The sequence below is a fragment of the Nicotiana tabacum genome, chromosome 19 (genome assembly GCF_000715075.1).
Source record: "Nicotiana tabacum cultivar K326 chromosome 19, ASM71507v2, whole genome shotgun sequence".
Classification (NCBI taxonomy): domain Eukaryota; kingdom Viridiplantae; phylum Streptophyta; class Magnoliopsida; order Solanales; family Solanaceae; genus Nicotiana; species Nicotiana tabacum.
The window spans coordinates 40,768,311-40,794,349 of NC_134098.1; the positions used below are offsets into that span (position 1 = coordinate 40,768,311).

The following is a 26,039-nucleotide window of genomic DNA, read 5'->3' on the forward strand; positions in this document are numbered from 1 at the left end:
CTTGTTATCTTCCCACAGTGGAAATCTTTAAGTATCTCCTTCCTCTAAAGACGAAATAAAAATAAGAAATACTAAGACGGGAAATTTTAAGCATACACTGTTGATTCAATCTCATACAAATTGAACATATACCCATTTTCAATTGGATAAGTGATCCTCAACACCTTAAATTAAAATCAGACAGAACTTCAATTTGACAGAGCTGCACACACAAATCAGTTTACCATTTGGAGTCTGAAAAAGAAAGGGTCTATTTAACTTAATTATTTGTCCACTTAAATTGCAAGTGTATCTAAACTCTAAAGTCAAAATCAAAGGTATTTTCAGTTTTTCCTTTTCTATTTCAGTTCTTAAGTAACTTGGAATGCAATCTAGAACTTATTTTTATTTACGAATTAGAGCACGAAAGGTTGAATATAATATCAATTAAGTGTAACAGCATCACTCTATCACTTACAATACTTTATCGTGTATTTAAAAGTTGTTCAAAGATTATGCAATGATATGCACATCCACAAAAGTGCAAAATTACAGAATGTGAAACTGCTTGACCTCCGGAGAGTTATACATGAATAAAAGGTTCAAGGCCACATGATTCAATAGTACTCTATCAGGTTGACAGGGTGTTGTAAATGGAAGCACTCGCTGCATCAACGTAGTCTACGTCATAAAATAATTAATTAGTATAATGTAACGTTGATAACGCGTCGTCACAATTTCGATATTGATCGAGAAAATTAGGACATAATTGGGTCTTGTGATTCTTCGTTTTGCTCTTTTCCGTAAAAGAAGCGTTATACCATTACTTTACTTTTCCTTTTTCTTTCTCTTTTTCATGTGGCGGAAAGATTAACTTTAAGATGCCTCTTTCTTTTAAAAGAAAAAGAAGATCTCATACAAATGGACTATTTATAACTCCATCTCAACTGATATAACCACCATATATTTTGTAAAGTAGACGATTGAGTTGGTAAGATCTAATTAATACAACACCTATCTTACCATAAAGGAGTGCAGCGAATGGGTGACATATTTCCATCTTTAATCAGATATTTCAAACTTGATTTCTAAGAATGAAGAACGTATTTTGATAAGGAGCTCTTCACTATTCCATAAATCCGGATTAATCGAGATACCGGATGATTAAACCCAAAAAACAAAAACAAAAATACTTATCATACATTGTAAAATAAGGTTTGGGGCCCAACCGGTAATACTAGTACTCTTGTCGTTTCTCCCTACTTTCGCATCGAAAAAAAAAAAGAATCTAGTAACATCATATTCAGAAATTTAAATGATTAATTTATGTTTATTTTCTTTTACTAGTCGATCCATCTTTGATTTTTTTGTTTCTTCTCACTGCAAAAATTTTTGTTGATACTACAAGCATTAACTAAAAAATGAAGTTACAATAGTTAATGAGGAACTAAAGTAGAAAGGGGAAACGGAAGGTATAGAGTATCATTATTTCTTCCCCTCGGTAGCTGAAATTAAATTATGGGCCATACCGATCACCACTTCTATCTCCTTTTGGTATTACCGTAGTTACAACTTCTTCTTGTTTGGATCGTAAAAACATGTTACTAAAGTAAAATGAAAAGTGTAAAATTAAAGGATCGGGTTTTTACGTAAAAAAATGTTTCTTTTTTTTCGAGACAAACTAGGAAGAAAAGAATACCAAATAAAATGGAATAGACGGACTACCAAATTGGTTTTAGTATTTTAATTATTCTTGTAGATTTGTTATTATTTCATGAAAATTTTGACTTTAAAATATGGAATCACAGTTTCCACACATTAAAAGGCACAGAGAACGAGCAGGTTAGAATAAAAGAGCTAGGAACATTATAATAAAATGTAGTATACAATTAAACATAAATGTGGAATATCCGTAGACTGGTTTTCTTTTTCACTACCACTAACAGTCGTTATTACATTGCCAAAACAAAAAACAACCAACAAAAAAAGACAAAATTAAACTTATTCATATCTAAAGCTGCAAAAGCACAACTCCGAGGAAGAACAAGAAGGGAAAAAAACCATTTTCACTCTTCAAAATACTTGAAGATCCTCCACTCTCATTTCCACTTTGGCTACTACTATTATTACTACTAGCAGAGGAACCAGCATTCTTATTCCCTTCACCTCCAGAAGAAGTAGCAGCCAAATCCAGAGTAGCTTTAGATGCCAAATTTTCAGTATCAAACTTATGTACCACCGGCTTTCCATCTTTCACCGCAGGCCCCACCTGCCATACTTGATTCACCGTCGTTGTATTTTCCGGCAACTCCAACGTGGCAAAGATTTTCATGGTCCCATTAGATGACTCTGCTTTCGAATCCAACACATTGTACAAAAGCTTAGACTCTGTAATTGATTTGTAAGAAGTAAGGTTGTAAGTCTTTACAACCATGGCCCCTTTGGGATCTTTGAATGCTATAAGGGATTGCGTGCCAACCATAGCTGGGGCAGAGGGGTTGAGACCCCAAGCAATCCAACCATCAGGGGAAGCTGGAGAAGCAATATAGGCAACAGATAGGGTGGATTTGGTGGGGTCAAAGGTCCAGTGGAGGAAAGATTTGAGAGCAGGAAGATCAGTACAATTGGTGAATTTGGTGTTGCTGGAAAATGTTTGAGATGAGCAAGTTAGAGATGTGGAAGGTGAGATGAAGAGAAGAACAACAAGGGAGGCAAGAAAGATGTGTAAATGAGAGGCCATTATTTGAGCAAATGTAGAAGAGTGTGTTGGTGGATATTTTAGGATAGGTGGGTTTTATAGGGAAGATTTTAAAGGAATGTGGAGAAGTGGTGCCTTTGGGTAAATTAAAGGGTATTGGGCGTCTTGATGCCACACATGATTAGGGGGAGAAGGGAATAGGAAAGACACAAGTGGATGTGGTTGGAACATGTAACGTTAAAAATTGGTTGCTTTGGGTCAATAATTTCCACGATTTCTTATTCCTAAGCGTCCAAATAATGAATAATGAACGCACATTGTCAAGCAAGTCCATGTGACTCTAAATTCCTCGTTAAGGAATGGAAAATATTTCAAGCAAATGTGCATTCCCATTTTCCTCGAATGAATAGGCTCCCTTTTGCATTCTTGAATCATTTTTTTCGAAACTGGGCCAAAAAATATGGGGACAATATTCTAGAACCAACCCATTATCATCTAATTGATTTTTTCGTTCTGATACTCAATCTGAAAATTATCCGTATTTATCAAATATTACTGGATCAAATGGCAAAGAAATAGTGGAGAATGAGGTGATTTTTTTCCAAATAAAATGAAAATTGAGTTCATGTAAAGGGGGAACGATTTCCAATCAAAAGGGATGAAGGGTTAAGAATTCTTTAGCTTTTAGAGAAAATTAAGGAAAAGAAAAATAAACATTTCTTTTAGTGGCCACTATTTCAACATTTAGAATTTAGACTTAAGTGCCTTTTTTTTTTCTTTTCTTTTTCCCATTTCCCTTTTTAGGCTGACCAAAGTACTCTAATCCTAATTCTCCTACACCACGTAATTTATAGGTAATATACCACAATAGATATACTACTAAGAATCTCTGTTTTAAAAGGCATTTCTGGTGCGAGCTCCGGGGCGAGGCGTACCAAAAACGTCCCGGGGCGATGGTGTGGGGCGAAAGTCTCAAGAGGCGTACGCCCCGCAATTTGGGGCGTACCCCCGGGCGTTCGGGGCACGTTTTTTTAGTAAGGAGTAAGCCCCAGAGACTTTTTCAAATTAAAACAAAATTTGTTGAATTAGTCTTTCATATAATACCCAAATTCTCAAAAGTCAGTTTGGTAATTACTCAAAAGGTTTAAAAAAGAATTCAAAAGTATTAAATTTAAAAGTAAAGACCTTTTTTATTGATTTAAGCCCTAATTCATGATTTTTCTAATTTTTTATCTTGTCCGCTAGTCTGCTAATATCTCCCAAAAGCAATGAATATTTAATTTTTTTACAAATACAAAGAGAACTATATTTTTCTTTATAGCAGCAAATTCAAAGTTCAAATTGCAGGTTAATCATCCTTTTTGTTCCTCCATATAGAAAACTTTATTCTTTTAGACTCAAATTACTTGTGCTTGTAAGTAACGTATAATAGATTGTTTTGATTAGTTTTTTGTGGGGATGGAGCACACATATATATAATTTTTTTCAATTTTTATGCAATTTTACCTGTTTATAAATATTAACTGTCATTATATTATTTTATAAAATATTAAAAATTAAATACCTATGGGGCTTACGCTCCGCTGAGGCATATGTAAAATACCCCGACTTACGCTCACGCCTTTTAAAACACTGCTAAGAATATAAAAACAACTGTATGTAAATTTTATATTTCAATTGGAATCCCTCTATGGCTGATCACTCAAAATAAGGTAAGGACTATAAACGTTTTCTATTAACTTGGCTGATCGACGTAACATCTATTGTATAGTGACAAAAGTGGAACAAAAACTAAACTTTCCATTCAGTAAGAAAGTCAAACGTGAATGCAACATTGAATGTGGACAGCGTAGTTGTAAAAGAAAAAAAAAATAAGAAACAGTTAGTTAATGAGAGAGTGATAAGTAAAGCACTGACTATGAAGTCTAATTCCAAATTTTGAAATGCGCCCGTGACAAATGCACAACATGACATTCAGAATAGCAGAAAACGCGGGTCAATGTAAACTTTTCAAAGAGAGCTGCACCATAAATGAAAGAATAAGAACCAGAAACAGACGGATTACAAATTCAAACTTGGTGAAAATAGAGTACAATAAAAGAAAAAGACGGATATAGGTGATATTTATTGGTTGAAATTAAGATTTAATCACATAATTTGTATTTTATGTTAGCCATGAGTCTTTAGTCTTGTTAGAAACCTATAGGCTAATGAAAAATTCAGAAGAGGGAAGGGATTTTAACTAAATTTACTTCGTAGAGAATTATACTGTGCAAAGGATAAAAAGAAATTTCTTTGTAATAAATAGATTGCGAAAGAAAAATGGCCTTACATTATTAAATATATTATTTATATTTTAATATCCAGGTTGGATAATAGTCCATAAACGTGAGCCCAATTATAAGTGTGATAATTGGTTATTGGTACGTGCACTTTATGTGCTTCATTAGTGCACTTTGGTGAGTGTAGGCTCAACCCGATGATGCCCATAATGGGAGGGCCCATCAGGGTTTTATTAGTTACAATTAGGTCTCCTCTCTAGCCCTTATATAAACACATAGTCAGAGTTATTTCATAATATTTATTGTATGTGGTAGATGTCTCATTGACGCTGCCATATTGGAGAAAGGGTAATAGAGAGGAAGACCTAGCCTGTCGTCAATCCGCAATATAGCTCAAACAGGTACGCAATCGTTCTTGCTAATCTTCATTTATTTTGTGTCTTAATATCATGTTTGTTCATCTTTTATCGATGATTATTCTCACTATTGCTACATTTATTTAATTAAAGAAAAATCTGATTCTCGTGATGTTTTCAAAATATTTCGTGCTGAAGTTGAGAAGCAATTGGGAAAAGCTATCAAGATTGCGAGATCTGATCATGGTGGGGAGTATTATGGAAGATACACAGAAACTGGTCAACGCCTGAACCATTTGCTAAATATCTTCACAATAATGGAATCATTGGCCAAGTAACCATGCCCGCAGATCTTGAGCAAAATGGTGTGGTGGAAAGGCGTAACACATTGATGGAAATGAAAAGAAACATGATGAGTCGGACCAATATACCAGAATTCCTTTAGTGGTGAAGCTATTAAGGCTGCTACATATATCCTGAATCGAGTTCCGAGTAAAGTTGTTCCTAAGACTCCTTTTGAGCTATGGACTGGTAGAAAATAAAGTTTGAATCATTTTCGAGTTTGGGGATGTCCTGCAGAAGTTAACATATTTGATTCGCTGCAAAATAATACCGATCCTAGGACTATTTGATGTTATTTCATGAGATACCCAGATCATTTAAAAGGGTACATATTTTATTGTCCCTCTCGTGGCACTAGAATTGTTGAATCACGGACAATTAAATTTTTGGAGACTGATTTTGCTGATGGAAGTAACTCTGAGTCTAATGAGCCAAGAGGAAGCAGTGCACATGATATTGACCCTATGGTGATAGAAGATGAGAATATTCAAGCTAATGATAATTCGCTTCATAGATCACAAAGAGAGAGGAGATCAGCTATTTCTACTGACTATCAAGTATATTTAGGTGATACTGATTATGATATTGGCCAAATTGAAGATCCTGCAACATATAATCAAGCTGTTAATAGTCATGAATCTGAAAAATGGCTTATTGTTATCAAAGATGAGATAAAGTCCATGAATGACAATGGTGTCTAGAATATTATTGAGTTACTGAGTGGGAACAAATCAATAAGTTGCAAATGGGTTTACAAGACCAAGAAAGATAGTCATGGAAATATTGATCGATTTAAGGCTCGGTTGGTTGCAAAGGATTTTACTTAGAAAGAAGAAATTGATTATAATTAGACTTTTTCTCTTTTATCCACTAAATATGGTCTCAAAATTATCATGGCATTGGTGACTCATTTTAACCTCGAGCTACACCAGATGGATGTTAAGACAACCTTTCTAAATAGAGAGTTGTCTGAGAAGATTTATATGAAACATCCTGAATGTTTCATCGAAAGTGGAAAGGAACACTTAGTTTGTATGTTAAAGATGTCTATATATGGTCTGAATCAAGCTTCTCGTCATTGGTATTTGAAATTTGATAGTGTTATGACATCATTTAGTTTTGTAGAGAACAAGTTTGATGAATGTATCTATTTGAATAGTAGTGGGAGCAGATTCATTTTTCTTATCCTCTATGTTGATGATATTCTACTAGACAGCAATTATTATGGATTGCTTTTTTAAACCATACAATTCTTGTAAAGACGCTTTGAGATGAAAGAACTTGGAGATGATTCTTTTGTTCTGGGCATCGAGATTCATTGTGATAGATCTTGTAATGTTCTTAGGTTGTCTCAGAGGTCCTATGTGGATCGTATTCTTTCCAAATTTAATATGCAATCTTACAAGCCTGGAGATATACCGGTGGTCAAGGGAAACAAATCGAGTAAGAAGCAATGTCTTAAAAATGATATTGAAAGGGAAGCCATAAAAAACATTCCTTATACTAGGGCAATTGGCAGTTTGATGTATGCTCAGGTTTGCATTAGACCTGGCATAGCTTTTGCTGTAAACGTCTTTACCAGATACTTGTCCGATCCTGGTCATGATCATTGGGTCGTAGTCAAGAAGGTCATGAGATATCTTCAAAATACCAAAGACTATATGTTGATCTACAAATGTGTTGAGTTTTGAAATAGTTGGTTATTCGGATGTTGACTTTGGTTGGTGCACAGATGATTATAAGTCCGCATCTTGTTACGTTTTCACTCTTGTTGGTGGTACATTAGAAGAGCGTTAAACATACGTTGGTCACATCATTGACAATGTATGATGAGTTCGTGACTTGTTATAGTGCATCCACTTAAGCTGTTTGGCTCCGAAATTTTATTTCAGAACTCAGAGTTGTTGACTCAATTCAAAGACCCATATAATCTATAGTGATAATAGTGCAACTGTGTTCTTTTCTAAGAATAATAAGCTGTGTAGTAACACCAAACATATGCAAATCAAGTTTTTGACAGTCAGAGAGCTGGTAAATCAAGGAGACATTACTATTTAGAATATTCGTGCAGATGAAATGCTAGATGATCCACTAACTAAAGGTCTCAGGCTCAATGATTTTAAACGTCATGTTATAAATATGGTTATTGTAGAGTCTTTTAATTCTTTATTTTAGTGGGGTTTTTAATATTCTGTGGTTGTGAACATTTATTATATGGAATAAAATGTGCATTTATTCTTATATATTATTTTTATAATGATCATCATTTATGTTCACATTATTTGTAAGTCACATCGTGGTATCATGAGGTGAAAATAGGTTCGCCCAAGAGCTTTTTTATGTGCAATTATATGCAACTTTAGTTGCTATATATATTTGTCACGATCCAAAATTCATCTAGTCGTGATGGCACCTAACCCAACACGTCAAGTAAGCCAATTAATAACTATCTATATAAAGTCAACAACAACAACAACAACAACCCAGTATAATCCCACTAGTGGGGTCTGGGGAGGGTAGTGTGTACGCAGACCTTACCCCTACCATGAGGTAGAGAGGCTGTTTCCAATAGACCCTCGGCATCCTTCCCTCCAAGAACTCCCCACCTTGCTCTTGGGGTGACTCGAACTCACAACCTCTTGGTTGGAAGTGGAGGTTGCTTACCATCAGAGCAACCCCATGAAAATATAATTGTTTTATACAAGAATTTTCCAAGGACTGGTAGTACAAAACATGAGCTTCTAAGATTTAGAATTTACAAAACTGGCATGAAATAAAGTACATCGTCTGTTTGAAATATACATGAACAGATTAAAATTCTAAAGCTACCAAGATTAAGAGGTATCTATAACCGGAACGCAGGTACATCTTCAAATCCAGCTCCCACCGTGCACAACAACATCAACATCCAACACCTGCACGCAAGGTGCAGAAGTGTAGTATGAGTACAACCGACCCCATGTACTCAATAAGTAACAAACCTAACCTTAGGTTGAAAGTAGTGACGAGCTGGAACAAAGGTTGGAGTCCATAACCAATAGCCAACAACAATTCATAACAACATAATAAAAGTGATAAAAGAAGTAACTTAGAGATATAGTGCTCAGCTCGTTCACAGCTCCAGAAAATAGGCATGCTTTTCAAGTATGTCACTGAAAACCCAAATCTTTTATCGAAATCACCAAAATATGAGTACGTTTGTAAAATTGTAATTTTTTCCAAAACTTTCGACAGGTAAATGTTTCATTTTCAAATGGCATAAGGAAAGTACATCTCTATACCTACATGTCAATGTGTATATGAAGTCATGAATGACGCAATGTCGTACAACATGAGAAAAATGCATCTCTATGCCTGTATGTCAAGTGTGCTTGTCGAATGCAATGCAACTCAGTGATAAAACCATATGCATACTCTCAGAGTATCAATTCACTCAGTCCTCCCAGTCATTCAGTCCTCATAGTCACTCAGTCCTCCCAATCACTCGGCACTCACACTCGCACTCAGTAGGTACCTGTGCTCACTGGGGTATGTGCAGACTCCGGAGGGGCTCCTTCAGCCCGTGCTATAACAAGCTGATCATGGCATAAATAAAACATGCTGCGGCGTGCATCCCGATCCCATCATAAATCAATAATACCTGTTGCGGCGTGCAGCCAGATCCCATCAATCTCACTCACAATCAGGCCCTCGACCTCTCTCAGTCATCAATCTCTACAGTCTCTTGGACTCACAATGTTATAGGAATCAGCCCAAAATAATGATGTGATGATCAATAAATGGTAACAGAGACTGAGATATGATATGCAAATGAATGCATATGACTGAGTATGTAATTGCAATGTAAGCAAATAACCTAACAGCAGAAATGATCTCAGTGGGTCTCAACAAGATAAGTATATAGCCTAGACATGGTTTCTAACATGGATCAGAGCTCAATTAGTGTCGAATCCTTCTAGAAATATCCAAATATAAATTCGGACATACGCCCAAGTCCAAAATCACCATCCGGACCTAACAGAGCCCTCAAAACTTCATTCTAGGGTGAAATTCACAAATGTCAAACTTGGTCAACTCTTCCAACTTAAAGCTGAAATCATGACATTCTTCCAAATCGATTCTGATTAACTTGAAAACAAAAACCGACGATTTACATAAGTCATAATTCATCATACGGAGTTACTCATGTCCTAAAACTACCAAGCAAAGTGCAAATACTCGAAACGACTGGTCAGGTCATTACGTCCTCCCCCACTTAAACATACGTTCGTCCTCGAACATGCCAAGAGTCGTTCTAAAGCCATCAAACCGCCGTGTAACCTTACCATGCATATACCCGGGGGTGATCCTACGTCACCCTATTTAATGTAAGCTTGACGACACCACCAAACTGAAGATCCTTAATCCAACCTTAGCCCATAAACCTTGTAACCCAAATTCCAACATCCGGAATTCCCTACAAGACCCAAATCTCGCATGCACACACTATATAAGTCTGAACAAGATGTATCAAGCCATAACCATAGCCCAAGATACAATCACATGATATACCACATAACTCAAATACCCATAGCAATAATTTTCGACGATAATAACTGCTCGAAGCAAACCCGATACTGGTAATAAACCTCGTATCAAACAAAACCTTGTTCTAAAACATCGTACACTGCCAATGATGGAAGAAACACGCAGAAACTCATAACAACTTATCAGATCAACAAGACATGGAGCTCCCTTTCCTTCGACAAGAACTATAGCCAATTTCTAAGCCGGTCAGCAATATTATCCTTCCAAATATACCGCAATCAGATCTGATAACACCCATTCTAGGTCCAACGACCCTATCTTATCAAATACAAGCTACTCTACTGACATGCCACACCAATACTACCCAGATCCACAAATCGTACAATCCGTGCACTAATACGCAACAATTCAAATGTACTCAAACATAGAAAATGACTCCAATGAGAGAACCGTTTTGCAAGCTCAACAAGTACCACCTCAACCGCAATGTTACAAACCCATCTTACATAGTAGAACCAAGACATATGAATCTAACAGAAAGGATCATATCCAGACATAACCCAACTGCAATGCGTGACCCCATCCAGACACAGGTCCATATGGAATACCTCAAGCCACTATGCTCAAAACCAACAACTACACGCAATTCGACATCAAATACCCGAAGTGTATGACCATAACCACGGAGAATCAAATAGAACAATATACCACAGTACAGAGAGCACATAACCAAGGCTCAATCAACCATTCGACACCCTAATAACCATCTCGCTCAAATCCCGCTACAAGACCCAAATAGAACCACACCATGTGTGCTTATCACCAACAAATCAAACCCCCCCTGTGGCATAGAAGGGTAAACTCATAGAACATATCAGAACACGAATACGCTTAACTCTGACCGAATGGCACATCCCTCAACAACAGCAGTACAGAGTCAACCAATCTGACCCGGTGTAGAATACACATCCTTATTGGGCCTACCAATGGACCCTAATTCAACGCTGGTCACCCACAAATAGATAAATAACCCTTCGAAAGTGTACAATGACTGAATCATAACACATACTATCATCTGGATAGCTTTGGCCACAACTTCTCAGTCCACAACCACGAAACAATCTGCTTCTGAGAACTCCCAGTCTCCAAATTCATAAAACACACGAATCACCATATCTGCTCCCAACTCCACTGCCAGAATGTCTAACACATCTCCCATACATGATCATTCTACGAGGAATACTTCCATAATTCTTCCGTGCCACATAGCAAAATTTGAATATCAGTAGTCGATCAACTAGGCGAGTACCGCAATACCAATGAAGCATCCGTAAATCAACACTCAGTGTGCCTTCTGAAATGCGCACCCTTATCAGGAATTACCAAGAAGTTATAACATTCATCTATATATTTTAAACTATCCATGTTGTCCAAAATTCATGACCTTCCCTCCATATATGAACCATAACCTTGCACATGCAAAACTCAATCCTACATAACACACTGCATCTATCATGCCATCATATGAAACGTACAAGAATGTCATAATTAACTCTAAGTCGCAAGCAGAATACATGCCTGATCAGTCAGAAACCTTCCATTTGATCTCATCCAAGAGAAAATCACAATACGCAACATGTTCTTCACGCCAGTAAAAAATATCCATCCCAAGCCATGATAGAAACCATCGAGAACTCTTCGAAACCTATTTGCCCATAACCAAACCATCAGAACCGTGTCTCTCTAACTCAGCCAAGCCACGCAAGTTGCCAAACCTAATAGTATTGACACCAAAACACTTGTAGAGCCTCACTACATCATAAGCACCCAAAGAACCGATCATATTTATTACCATACTGATCCAACCTACTACCAAGTTGTCCCATTTCTCCGAGTTCCTTCCGAATTGCCCTCAAGCTGACACTTCTCCTTGTTAGAATACCACGATCCTCACCCAAAACTTACCACAAGAGATCCTAGCATAAAACCACACCGCCCTAAGGCCTATAAGCTATTGTATTCCCTCTTAAGCACCCCCAAACGTACCGTAACCGAGATACCCACTCTGAAGAGACCTTCTGTGAATCTGAAGCTATTTTCTCCATCTTTCTAATACCGAACTGTATAATCCATAATGATATAGAAATATCGCGAGTCTCGACACCATCCAATGTAAATCTCATATCCTAGCCATATACAAATCCAAAAAAATTCTCATTTGCTATATATAATTCTTGAATCCATTAAATCCTTCTCGAGAGTCATCCATTCTGCTCAAATCTCAATTGCGTCGCCCAAACAGGCCCAAACAACATGTGCCCCATTAGGACAACAACACCCAAAGACGTAATCCACATATTTAAGCAACCTAGCAATTTCCTACTCCGCGTGCACTACATCCTTCACGAATAACAACTCAATCATCCCATAATTTCCATATTCCCATAAGGTGTAACACATCCTGTATACAAAAATTTCTTTACTTGAGTCATCCTCGATCTCAACCTCTGCAAGTCATAACCGATCCACAAGTATGCCTCAGACCAAAACTAATGCAACGCGTAACCATGCAATCAAATCTCCGATAACAGACTCCCCCACTTAGCTTAATGCCATAGAATAGAACATCTGATAACTCACCATACCCATACTCTATTGCTGCCATAATATAGCAGGGAGATTCAACTAAATCCTTCATAAGCACACATAACACAAATCATATAGTACCTCAAATCATCTACTAAGCTCGCATACATCCACATGACGATCAGGTCAACTTTCTCAACCAAATTCAAATTCAAATCTCAACACATATACCCCGCTGGTAGAAAGGAAACTCTCCAAAAAACATTATAAGGATCACACCTCTGTAGATTACTCTGCACGAGATAACCCACCTGCATAGCCTCAAATTGGCATCTGCTATACCCTTTCGCAACCGTGATTACTACGCCATCACTTAATCTTCCTGAGTCTGAACTTACCACAAGACATGAAAATCTACTCCGTTCCACAATTAAGCAACATGAAAGATCCTTCAATACACTCATAACTCGAGACTATACGTCACATCCAGACAGAAATCAAGCACTCGATAGTCCTTTTTACATCTCAAGCAAACTCTTCTCGTTACATTCAAACCATCTGAACACATCCCGCAGTCACATCATACTTCATCATATAGCCATCTAGCCACTCATCGAGCCACAAATTCCACTCATTGAGACACTACCGTACATATAAGTCCAAAAGTGCATGCTCACATAACCGAAATCCCTGTGCTCAAGCTACAGTCAAAAATTGGCCTCAAGTCCTCCAGACTAGCGCATCATCAGCATACAAAAATCTCATCTCGCACTTCATTCCTGGAATCACAAGCCGTCGATGCATGGCTAATACCGAGCGCTCACATGTGCACACGAATGCATGGAGGGAATTCAAAGAGTTGTGTTTCAAGCTGAATCAATACCGCACGATAAGGAAATAAAGATGAAAAGTTTATCCTAAATTCCCTGTAGCCTCTCGAGGATAGGTATGGACGTCATCATACCGATCCGCAAGACTCTACTAGACACTTGCTCATAACTTGTAGAACCTGTGAACCTAGAGCTCTGATACCAATTTGTAACGACCCAAAATCCACCTAGCCGTGATGGCACCTAACCCAACCCGTCAGGTAAGACAATTAATAACTATCCAATTTAAATGAGATTTATTAAGAAAAGAAATGCAAATAAAACTAATTTATACAAGAATTTTCCAAGGACTGGTAGTACAAATCATAAGCTTCTAAGATTTAGAATTAAAGAAAATGGTATGAAATAAAGTACATCATCTGTTTGAAATATACATGAACAGATTAAAATTCTAAAGCTACCAAGATTAAGAGGCATCTATGACCGGAACACAGGTACATCTTCAAATCCAGCTCCCACCGTGTACAGCAATATCAACATCCAATATCTTCACGTAAGGTGCAGAAATGTAGTATGAATACAACCGACCCCATGTATTCAATAAGTAAGAAATCTAACCTTAGGTTAAAAGTAGTGACGAGCTGGAACAAAGGTCGGAATCCAACACCAATAGCCAACAACAGTTCATAACAACATAATAAAAGTGATAAAAGAAGTAACTCGGAGATATAGTGCTCAACTCGTTCACAGTTCTGGAAAATAGACATGCTTTTCAAGTATGTCAGTGAAAACCCAAAACTTTTACCGATATCACCAAAATATGAGTACATTTTTAAAATTGTAATTTTTTCCAAATCTTTCAACAAGTAAATGTTTCATTTTTAAATGGCATGAAGCAAGTACATCTCTATGCCTATATGTCAATGTGTATGTGAAGTCATGAATGACGCAATGTTATACAACATGAGGAAAATGCATCTCTATGCCTGTATGTCAAGTGTGCATATCGAATGCAATGCAACTCAGTGATAAAAACCATATGCATACTCTCAGAGTATCAATTCAATCAGTCTTCCCAGTCACTCAGTCCTCACAGTCACTCAATCCTCCTAATCATGCCTCCTAGTCACTCAGCACTCGGCACTCACACTCAGTAGGTACTTGCGCTCACTGGGGGTGTGTACAGACTCCGGAGGGGTTCCTTCAGCCCAAGCGCTATAACAAGTCAATCATGGCATAAATCAATAAAACATTTTGCGGCGTGCTGCCCGATACCATCATAAATCAATAATACTTGATGTTGCGTGTAGCCCGATCCCATCAATATCGTTCACAATCAGGCCCTCGGCCTCACTCAGTCATCAATCTCTCCAGTCTCTCGGGCTCACAATATCATAGAAATCAGCCCAAAATTATGATGTGATGTATCAATAAATGGTAACAGAGATTTAGATATAATATGCAAATGAATGCGTATGACTGAGTATGTAATTGCAATGTAAGCAAATAACTTAGCAGTAGAAATGACCTCAGTGGGTCCCAACAGGATAAACATATAGCCTAGACATGGTTTCTAACATGGATCACATCTCAATTACTCTAGCACGTAGAGATTTCATAGATACAAATAAGATTAGGTAACTACACAGTACCACAGAAATAATCGAGTCACAATTCACTCGATGTACGCTCATCACCTAACATGTGTGTCACCTCAACACCTAACATATATCACGTATATTCAAGGGTTCATACCCTCTGCACCAAGTGTAGAAGTGTTACTTACCTCGAATAAGCCAATTCCAATACCGAGCAAGCCAAAAGATGCCCCAAAAATGCCATCCTGTGCGTACCGATCTCCGAACGGCTCGAAACTAGCCAAAAGCAACTCAAATACATCAAATAAAGCCAAAGAAAACAAACTCAATCGATAAAGGCCGAATCTTTAATCAAATTCCAAAATCAACCCAAAAGTCCAATCCGGGCCCGTACTTCGGTACCAGATGAAACTTATAAAATACGACAATCCATTCAATTACGAGTCCAACCATACTAGTTTCACTCAAATCCGACTCTGAATCGATGTTCAAAACTCAAAAACTCACTCTATGAAACTTTAGGCCAAAACCCCCAATTTCTCTTTAAAATTCATAATCCAATCGCCAAAAATGAAGATAGAATCACGAAATATAATTAAAAAATGAGTGGAGAACACTTACCCCAATCCATATGATGAAAATTGCTTCAAATATCGCCTCCCTCCGAGCCCCAAATCTCAAAATATGATAATAGAAGCAAAACCTCGATTTATAGGTTCTGCCCAACGGTTATCGCATTTGCAAACCAAAATCCCGCTTCTGCAGACCCACGCATGCGGCCCAATCTTTGCTTCTGCAAACCAACCAAACTCAACAGCCATTGCTTCTGCGGAACAATACCTCGCCCCTGCGACCTAAGGCACCGCTTCCGCAGGTGCGGCCCATTTCTCGCATCTGCGGAGCCCTGCTCCCAGTTCCGCTCCTGCGACTCCTTTGTCGCTTATGCAACCACCGCACCAGTGCAAAATAGCCGCATGTGCGATCACACCAGGTCCAGCCACCAGCAACTTTAGCCAAAAATGATCCAAACGATCTGAAACTCACCCCGAGCCCCTCGGGACCCCATCCAAATATACCAACAAGTCCCATAATGCAACGCGAACCTACTAGAGGCCTCAAATCACGCATAACAATATCGAAACGATGAATCGCCCCTCAAATCAAACTTAAATGAACTCTTAAACTTTCAACTTCTAAAACTCGCGCCGAAACATATCAAATCAACTCGGAATGAACTCAAATTTTGCACACAAATCCCAAATAACATAACGAAGCTATTCCAATTCCAAGAACCACAATCTAAATCCGATACACAAATTCAACTCCCGGTCAAACTTATGAACTTTTCAGACCTTCAAATTTCTAACTTTTGCCAATTAGCGTCGAATCCTTCTAGAAATATCCAAATACAAATCCGAGTATATGCATAAGTCCAAAATCACCATCCGGACCTAACGTAGCCCTCAAAACTTCGTTACGGGGTCAAATTCATAAAAGTCAAACTTGGTCAACTCTTCCAACTTAATAAAATTTATTTTTCCAAATCGATTCTGAATAACCTGAAAACCAAAACAGACGATTCACATAAGTCATAATACATCATACGGAGCTACTCATGCCCTCAAACTATCGGACGAAATGTAAATGCTCAAAACGACCGGTCGGGTCATTACAATATTGGATGCATTTCGGTAATACGGTATATTGAGATGAAAATTGATTCGACCAAGATGGCATCCATTTTTGGTATATGATGTAATTCGGTAATACGGTATCTTGAGGTAAAAAAAATGGTTCGTCCAAGATGCGCATCTGTTATATGTCTTTATCAATGCACGAGTACATATTAATGTTATATCTATACATCACATATGGAAATATTCCTTACTACACTATTGGACTATGATCTTGTTGACTTAATTGAGATTATTGTGATTATGGAAGATCATGTGTTGACAATAATACATAGATCATCATAGTTCAGTATTTGAGGTTGAGTTAATTTAGGTCGATTAAAGTTTATGGACTCGTTTTAAAATTAAACAAAAATGTGGCCACAAATATTTTTCTTTCGTCATCTCGAAATTTTCTTTTTAAGAAAATTAATTTTTCTTTGTTTGTTTTGTTTTGTTTTAAAACAAAAAATTTGCTAATGTAGCCTAAGTGGGAGAATGGAAGAAAAATGGGCTTACATTATTAAATATTTTATTTATATTTAAATATCTGAATTTGATATTAGTCCATAAATGTGAGCTCAATTATAAGTGTGATAATTAGTTATTAGATTGTGCACTTTATGTGCTTGGTGGGTTTAGTACTACGGTGAGTGTAGACTCAACCCGATGATGCCCGTAATGGGAGGGCCTACAAGGATTTAATTAATTACAGCTAGATCCCCTCTCTAGCCCTTATATAAACATATAGTTACAGTTATTTCATAACATCTGTTGTGTGTGGCAGTTGTCCTATTGACCCCGCCATATTAGAGAAAGGGTAATAAAGAGGAAGACCTAGTCCTTCGTTAATCCGCGATATGGCTCAAACTGGAATGCAACCATTCTTGCTGATCTTGATTTAAATTGTATCTTAATATCATGTTTGATCTTGGGTTATATTATGTCAAATATTCTTATAGATTGTTGATTCCAAATGTAACGATTCGGCCGGTCGTTTTGAGAGTTATAGTACCGATCCCCTATTAACTACTTTCCCCATATCTATTTTATGCTATTGTGACTTGCCTGGAGGTTTCGTTTTGGTTTTTGGAGTATTTTGGGATACTTAGTCCCTAAATGGGAGCTTAAGTCTTAGAATTTGGAGTGTAGTTGGAACAGTATAAAGACGGCCCCGGAATGGAATTCCGTCAATTTTGTTAGCTCCGTTGGGTGATTTTGGGCTTAAAGGCGTGTCCGGATTGTATTTTGGAGGTCTGTAGCTCAATTGGGCTTGAAATGACGAAAGTCAAATTTTTGGAGTTTTGGACCGGTAGCAAAATTTTTGATATCGGTGTCGGATTCCATTTTCGAAAGTTGGAGTAGGTCCGTAATGTTAATTTTGACTTGTGTGCCAAAATTTGGGGTCAATCAGATGCGGTTTGGTTTGTTTCAGCATCGGTTGTCGAATTTGGAAGTCTCAAGTTCTTTAAATTTGAATTGGAGGATGATTCGTGATTTTAGCATTGTTTGATGTGATTTGAGGGCTCGATTAAGTTCATATGGTATTTTAGGATTGGTTGGTATGCTTGGTTGAGGTACCGGGTGTCATGACCCAAACCGATGGGCCGCGACGGGCACCCAGTACCTTACTCAACCGAGTACCAACATAACATATCTTTTCGTATCATACTATCATAGATAAATGAGCCGGAGAGGCTGCTATGAGATAATTAGAATACAACATGTAATACCAACTTATACATAATACATACGGGCCTATAAGACCAAAATAACTACTCGTACACTGAACATAGGCCGACAAGGCCGTACAATCTTTTACGTACATGATATCTGTCTACATGCCTCTAATAATATATAATTATCATAAAGGTCGGGACAGAGCCCCACCATATCAAACAATACACGTCTAAATCATAGTGACCAAACAAGCAACTCTAGAGCAAATGGAACGCACCAACACCTTCCGCTGAGATAATAGCCTACTTGGAGGACTCTCGACCTGTCTATCGGGACCTGCGGGCATGAAACACAGCATCCCCGGGTAAAAGGAACGTCAGTACAAATAATATACCAAGTATGTAAGGAATGAAATCATCATGAGAGAAACATGGAGTAAAAGACTCGACATGTAAGTCTGAATAGCTCTGTGAAATATTTATATTTACAATGTCATGCATATGCGTATAAATGTCATGCCATGCATAGGTATATGTGTTCATATCATCATCAAGCCTCTGGGGGCATTCCATCATATCATCTCGGCCACTGTGGGCAAATCATCAGCGTATACCAGCTGATCAAGTGGTGGTGCGTATATATAACGCCATAACCTTTTTTCATATCCCATATACATACACTTATATACGCGTATATAACGCCATATGGTCATGGGTCAATGTAAATGAATGCAATGCATGAGAAGTACGTCAATAAAATCTTCCGGAGTGTCATAAGACCATTATACCTCTGATTAATATCATGAAACAAACTTTATCAACTTACATATTTTCTGAGACCCATGAACAGACGATAGAATAATAATACATATGGGAATTCAAGAACATAGGCATCTCTAATACTTCTATGAATAGAGTCATTTATAGAAGTTGTGCATTTGCTCGTTTCGTTCGTGTCGTATAGATCATGCGAAAAAGAAAGAAGGGATAGCCTTAACATACCTGAGTCGATTCTCTTGACAATCCCTCTAACACACGTTGATTGCGACAACACGTAACGGCGGATCGAAGTAGAGAAAAAATTCGTATGATATTTTTGAGAAAGAGAATTTCATCCGTTATGTAATCTTGTTGTTACGTTATGTAATTTTGATCATAATATTGTCTAACCTTTCTTGTTGAAGTTCATCCGTAACTTTGAAGATGAAGTATCTTTATTTTTGTGAATTTTGTATTAGTGAGTGTGGCCCCACACTTTTGATGACCAAGCCTTTAAATGTGACACCTTATCACTTAGCAAAAGAGTCACATTTTTTATTTGTGAGTCACTTTCATTTGCTGCCACGTTTGGGCACCTTAGGCTTATCCAAGATTCCTTAATCAACTTTGTTTTACCTCACTAATCCAATAATTAACCAATTACTCGCATAATTAAGAATTATCTCAAATTACTTAAAATACTACTCACTTTTAACACACTTTGTACACCTTACTATTATGGTCATGTGGTACCTTGTATGGCACTAGTCCATAAATACCGAATATTTTAGCTCGGACCGTAGTTTATCCCAACATGTCAAACTTTAACAAAAATTCATTTTCTTTGATTTGCTTACCCTCTCACCTTCACGAATTTACTCATCACTTGTTTGAAATAGCATAATGCTTATAATCTTAAAATAATCTCATTCCCGAACTTACGTCGATTAGCTTACCACAAAACTTTAACGTACGAAAATGCGGAATGTAACATCTTATTTTTGAGCTTATATCAATTTACTTATGGCGTACTTCCACGTACAAAAACATGGGGTGTAACACGGGGGGCCTCGGGTGAGTTTCGGGGTGAGTTTTGAGCGACTACGGGCTTTTCGGCACTCTAATATTGTTCGGGGATCGTTGGAAGTGCGGACCACACAATTTTGTGTGCAGCCACACTTCAGTCCGCAGAGGAGTGTGCGGGCACAATTTTATATGCGGCCGCACTCAGGAACTCTCAGATTCGATGGTCCGACTTCAAAAGCTTATATCTTTTGATCTAGGAGGAATTTTGAGATGATTCAAAAATAAAAGTTCTATCCCTTCGTGTCTAGTTTCCAGAAAGATAATAAAGTCATTATTTGGACATATGTAGAGAAAGGTATGGCCAAAATACTAAAGCCTGGCAGTGCAGTCACCAAGAGAGTGCGGCCGCACAATTTTTGTGCGACCGCAGGAGCTAGAATGTACGGCCGCACTTGGAATTGTGCGGACCGCATATGGTGAGTTCAGAGAATGTACTATATAACCGAGGCTTAGGTTATTATTTTATTTTTGGACCTTGGGAGCTCGGTTTGAGATGAATATTCGTGGGTTTTTCAAGAAATTCATCGGGGTAAGCGATTCTAACTTGGATTTGGTTAATATATATGAATATATCATTAATTTTATCATTTAATTAGTACTTTGAGATGGAAATTTGAAAAAAATTGTAAAACCTTCATAAACCACAAACTGAGGATTTGAAGGTCGGGTTGTGATCGGAATTGGCTAATTTTGGTATGGTTGGACTCGTGAGTGAATGGGTGTTCATATTTTATGACTTTTACCCGATTTCTAGACGTGGGCTCGGGTCGACATTTTAGGGTGAATTTCAGAATTTTTGTTAAATGATTTAATTTTATTAATTAGATGAGTCTATTATGGTTGTATTCATAATATGCAATTGAGTTTGGCTAGATTTGGGCCATTCAGAGTCGGATAATCGAGGAAAGGGCATTCTTACGGATTGATTGAGCTTGGTTCGAGGTAAGTGACTTGCCTAACCTTGTGTGGGTAAATCCCCTTAAGATTTGGTACTATTTTTATATGTGAGCGCCTTGTACGTGAGGTGACGAGTACGTACACAAGCTAATTGTGTAAAAACCCGATTTTTTTTCTATTAAGTAATAACCTGATTTTTTTCTTATTTGAGTTTCATCAGCATGTGTAGTATCCTGCTAGATTAGAATAGCATACCTACTTGCCCTAATTATTTACTTGAACTACGTGCAGCATGTTTAGTGAATTTACTTATTTTTCCCTAACTGATACTTAGGTTGAACTGTAGAATATCATGTCGTAACTGTTGAATTATATTGTTTAGCTGCATATTTACTTTGGGACTACGGAACGGTATTCCGGGAGATCCCCCTATACTGCATATTTACTTTGGGAATACGAAACGGTATTCCGGGAGATCCCTCTTGTACTTCATATTTACTTTGGGACTACGGAACGGTATTCTGGGAGATCCCCCTGTTCTGCATATTTACTTTGGGACTACGGAACGGTATTCCGGTAGATCTCTGTTGTTCTGCATATTTACTTTGGGACTACGGAATAGTATTCCGGTAGATCCCTCTGTGCATTTACGTTTGGGACTACGAGACGATATCTCGGGAGATCCTCTGTTGTATTTCTGTGTACTGGGCTGTTACCTTCTATGAATTCTTTCTTGTTAAAAATTTCAGTCCTTATTTTATCGCAATATTTTATTATTATATATATACCAGTAGGTCCCTGACCTGACCTCATCACTACTCGACCTGGGTTAGGCTTGGCACTTACTGGGTACCGCTTGTGATGTACTCATGCTACTCTCTGCACATATTTTTCGTGTTCATATCCAGATGTTCCTTATTAGCCGTGCTATCAGTGAGCCGGGACAGCTTTGGAGACTTCAAGGTATATCTGTCGCGTCCGCAGACCTCGGAGTCCCCTTCTACTCTTCCCCATATCCATTATCTTCTGTATTTTTCTTTTGTTAGACTCTGATGTATAGAGACATTAAATTTCCCTTCTGTAGTTTGTGATTCACGATATTTCGGGTTTTGTAATTGGTTGTGTATTTTTGAATAGTTAGTTATTGTACATGCCAAGCGGCATGGTACCCAGTTATGTTGTTATTTCTATAGTTAGTGGTTAAATTTATGTTTTCATTTCATTATTCTGCAAATGTTAGGCTTACCTAGTTGTAGATACTAGGTGCATCATGATGTCACATGGAGGGGAAATTGGATCGTGACAAGTTGGTATCAGAGCTCTAGGTTCATAGGTATCGTGAGTCACAAGCCGGTTTATTAGAGTCTCGCGGATCGGTACGGATACATCTGTACTTATCTTCAGGAGGCTATGGAACTGTTAGGAAAATATTCACTTCTTTCAATCCTTATCGTGCGACATTGATTTAACTTGAAACGTATATCTCATATTCCTTTGTATCCACTCGTGTATGACATTGCGCACTCGGTATTAGTTGTGTGTCGACGGTTCATGATGTCGTGGATGGACTACGAGGGAGCCAAAGATACTCAAGCATTACCTCAACGTGTGGTTCCGACTGAAGATGCAGACATATTGAGAGATCACTCAGTGAATCATGTGGGGGTGCAACGGATCTTGGCATCTGGTTGATTTATACGAGCTGGGAGGGTTAATATTGTGGATCATCGAACGTTGTGACCTATAACTTCGCGCCGAGTGGGGTAGTCCACTATTAATGGATGGATTGTAGGGTCATGTGTTATATCAGTTTCGATCTGAAATGTATATATGTGGTACTGAAAGTTTCCCAAATTTACACATGTTTAAGGCCTGAGATGTTGTAGAGGATAAGGTTAGGACTTGCGGTATGTCTGCCTCCTTAATAATCCTATACTTCAGTACCAAAGGAGTTAGAGACATTACTTTAAATTTACAGAAGGTCTACTCAGCGTGGACGTCACGGCTGCAAATTTTGGGGTGCTTCGGAGGAAGTACATTAGTTGACGAGATTCTGGACTATGTGGTTCGTTCCAAGAGTTGTCTGTGTGAAGCTCTACTTTTGTGATTGTTCGGTATAAATAGGGGTAATGGTTACCCCAAAGAATAATCGAAGAGTTTATTTCCCGAACTCTCCGTAATGCGTGGCGCATAGGGTTTGAACGATTGCGTCAGGTCACCATGACGGTGTCGGAATATGCCATCAGGTTCAATAAGTTAGCCCGTCATACTCCTACTATAGTTCCTACAGCTAGAGAGCGAGTCCACAAACTCATTAAAGGACTCAATTATGATCGTAAAAGTTTGTACGACTCGGGAGCTATAGGATTATACTTCATTTTCGCTAGTGGTAGAAATTGCCAAGTTATTAGAACATGTTCGAGGTAAACTAAGGAGACCAAGAGGTCTCGAGGTTCTGAAGGATTCGATGGATTCTACTCTGCAAGTATGAATCATTATGGCGGGGCTTGGGCAATCGGCCAGCCCAGCCCGCACATCGGATTACTCGGGGTGCTCCAGTAAGTTCTTTTAATGCACCACTGACATGAGTTTCCTACAATGGTTATTTCAATTATCTGGTACAGACTCAGTATGAGCAGCCAAACCCGCAAATGGGTTGTTATGAATGCGGTGATATTAGGCACATCATGAGAAAATTGTCCCGGACTTGGGAGAGACATATTTCATCAAAGCACTCGGGCTACGTGCCCCATTGCAGTTACTACACCACCCACACGACCAGTTATGGGTGGAGAACAGACGAGTAGAAGGCGTCATAGAGGTGGAGGCCCAGCCGTTGATATATTTATTTTATGGTATGGTGGAGGTCGCTAGATCAGATGGTGTTGTTACAGGTACGACCTCAATTTAATATAAAGGAATAATTTCCTTAACTTGATCTGGTTCTTAGTATCGAGACGAGTCCTCCTATTGTGCTCCACTTATGAGTGAGCTTCGTAATTCTATAATCTACTTATGTGTTTAATCCTGTTGGGAGGTTCTATGGAGATAACTACGCCTATCATTCCATGTGGACTCTAGTAAGAGCTGTGAGGCTAAAGATGTCTTTCTGGTACTCATTTCGATAAGTTTTGATGTAATTTCCAGCTAATTAATTACAAATTGTGAATTATATGCCCTACCGGTGTGGGGTTTATTATGTGTTGTGATTTTTGTTTAACATAAATTATTTAAACGGAGAAAATGGAAAGTTTTGATTGGCATGATGTGCATATTACTTGTGATCCAGAACTGAGGACGAGATCCTCGCATTTTAAAATAAATTGATATGTTTAAACCGGGCTACGAGCTACGGTGAAAGTTATATAAGGACGAGATCCTTATGATAAAAAAAATTCTTGTGTTTAAATTCTCCCTTGTGAAATTAAATTTGTACTATAGTACTATTAGGGAGTCATGCCTGTTAGGCTTATTTGAAATTTTTTTTGTATGAAATTCTCTGTGCATACTTGCCAAATTCGTGGGGTAATATTGAGTTTTAACCTACGAAGTAGGTGCCCTCCCAGGTGGCGTTAAATGTGACTCGTTAATTCATGTAAATAATTATGAGGTCTTTATGCCTCGCATCTCGTTATCAGCATTGTAAAGGTTTGAAACGAGATTTTTGTTAACATGAAGTTAATTAACGATTTTGTAATTGTTTATGAACAACTATTAAGACCAGATTGACCCAGAAGGGTGATCCGTTCAGGTGGACAGAGGAATGTGAGAAGAGATTTCAGAAGCTCAAGACAGCTTTGACTACAACCCTAGTATTGGTATTGCCTACAGGTTCGGGGTCTTATACTGTATATTGTGATGCATCGCAGATTGGTCTCGGCGCGATGTTGATGCAGGACAGTAGGGTGATTTCCTACACGTCCAGACAGTTGAAGGTGCATGAAAAGAACTATCTTCTCCACGACCTTAAGTTAGCAGCTATTGTTCATGCCTTGAAGATTTGGCGGCATTATTTGTATGGTGTTCCTTGTGAGATTTACACTGATCATCGGAGTTTAAAGCATCTGTTTAAGCAAAAATATCTTAACTTGCGTCAGCGGAGGTGGTTAGAGCTACTTAAGGATTATGATATCACCATTTTGTACCACCCTAGGAAGGCCAATGTGGTGGTCGATGCCTTGAGTCGCCAGGCAGAGAGTTTGGGGAGCTTAGCATATCTACCAGCAGCAGAGAGACCCATGGCGTTGGATGTTCAGGCCTTAGCCAGTCAGTTTGTGAGATTGGATATTTCTGAGCCGAGTCAAGTATTGACTTGTGTCATCTCTCGGTCTTCTCTTTATGATCATATCAGGGAGCGTCAATATGATGACCCCCATTTGCTTGTCCTTAAGGACACCATCCAGCATGGTGATGCTAAGGAGGTCACTATTAGAGATGATGGTGCATTGAGGATGCAGGGCAGGCTATGTGTGCCCAATATAGATGGTTTACGTGAGTTGATTCTCCAGGAGGCTCACAGTTCGCGGTACTCTATTCATTCGGGTGCCGCAAAGATGTATCAGGACTTGAGACAACATTACTGGTGGAGGAGAATGAAGAAGGACATAGTAGAGTATGTGGACCGATGTCTAAATTGCCAGCAGGTGAAGTATGAGCATTAGTGGCCAGGTGGGTTGCTTCAGAAGTTAGAGATTCCAGAGTAGAAATGGGAGCGGATCACTATGGATTTCGTTGTTGGACTCCCACG

The 26,039-nt window shown here is 38.3% G+C and overlaps 1 protein-coding gene and 1 long non-coding RNA gene across 2 annotated transcripts; one reads left to right on the forward strand and one right to left on the reverse strand.

Annotated features, from left to right (window-relative positions):
- Nucleotides 1–1,822: 1,822 nt before the first annotated feature.
- On the reverse strand, nucleotides 1,823–2,795 carry LOC107796023 (cytochrome b561 and DOMON domain-containing protein At3g25290). Its single transcript, XM_016618737.2, has one exon. The coding sequence runs from the start codon at nucleotides 2,717–2,719 to the stop codon at nucleotides 1,991–1,993; it is 729 nt and encodes a 242-aa protein (XP_016474223.1). The 5' UTR covers nucleotides 2,720–2,795; the 3' UTR covers nucleotides 1,823–1,990.
- A 2,064-nt stretch (nucleotides 2,796–4,859) lies between these two features.
- Nucleotides 4,860–7,898, forward strand: LOC107796024 (uncharacterized). Its single transcript, XR_001650297.2, has 2 exons — nucleotides 4,860–5,360; nucleotides 5,514–7,898. It is a non-coding gene; the product is annotated as an uncharacterized LOC107796024 (long non-coding RNA).
- Nucleotides 7,899–26,039: the final 18,141 nt, after the last annotated feature.

Bases quoted from the DNA above. Each gene is read 5' to 3' on its own strand.
- LOC107796023 (XM_016618737.2), bottom strand. From the start codon at position 2,719: ATGGCCTCTCATTTACACATCTTTCTTGCCTCCCTTGTTGTTCTTCTC.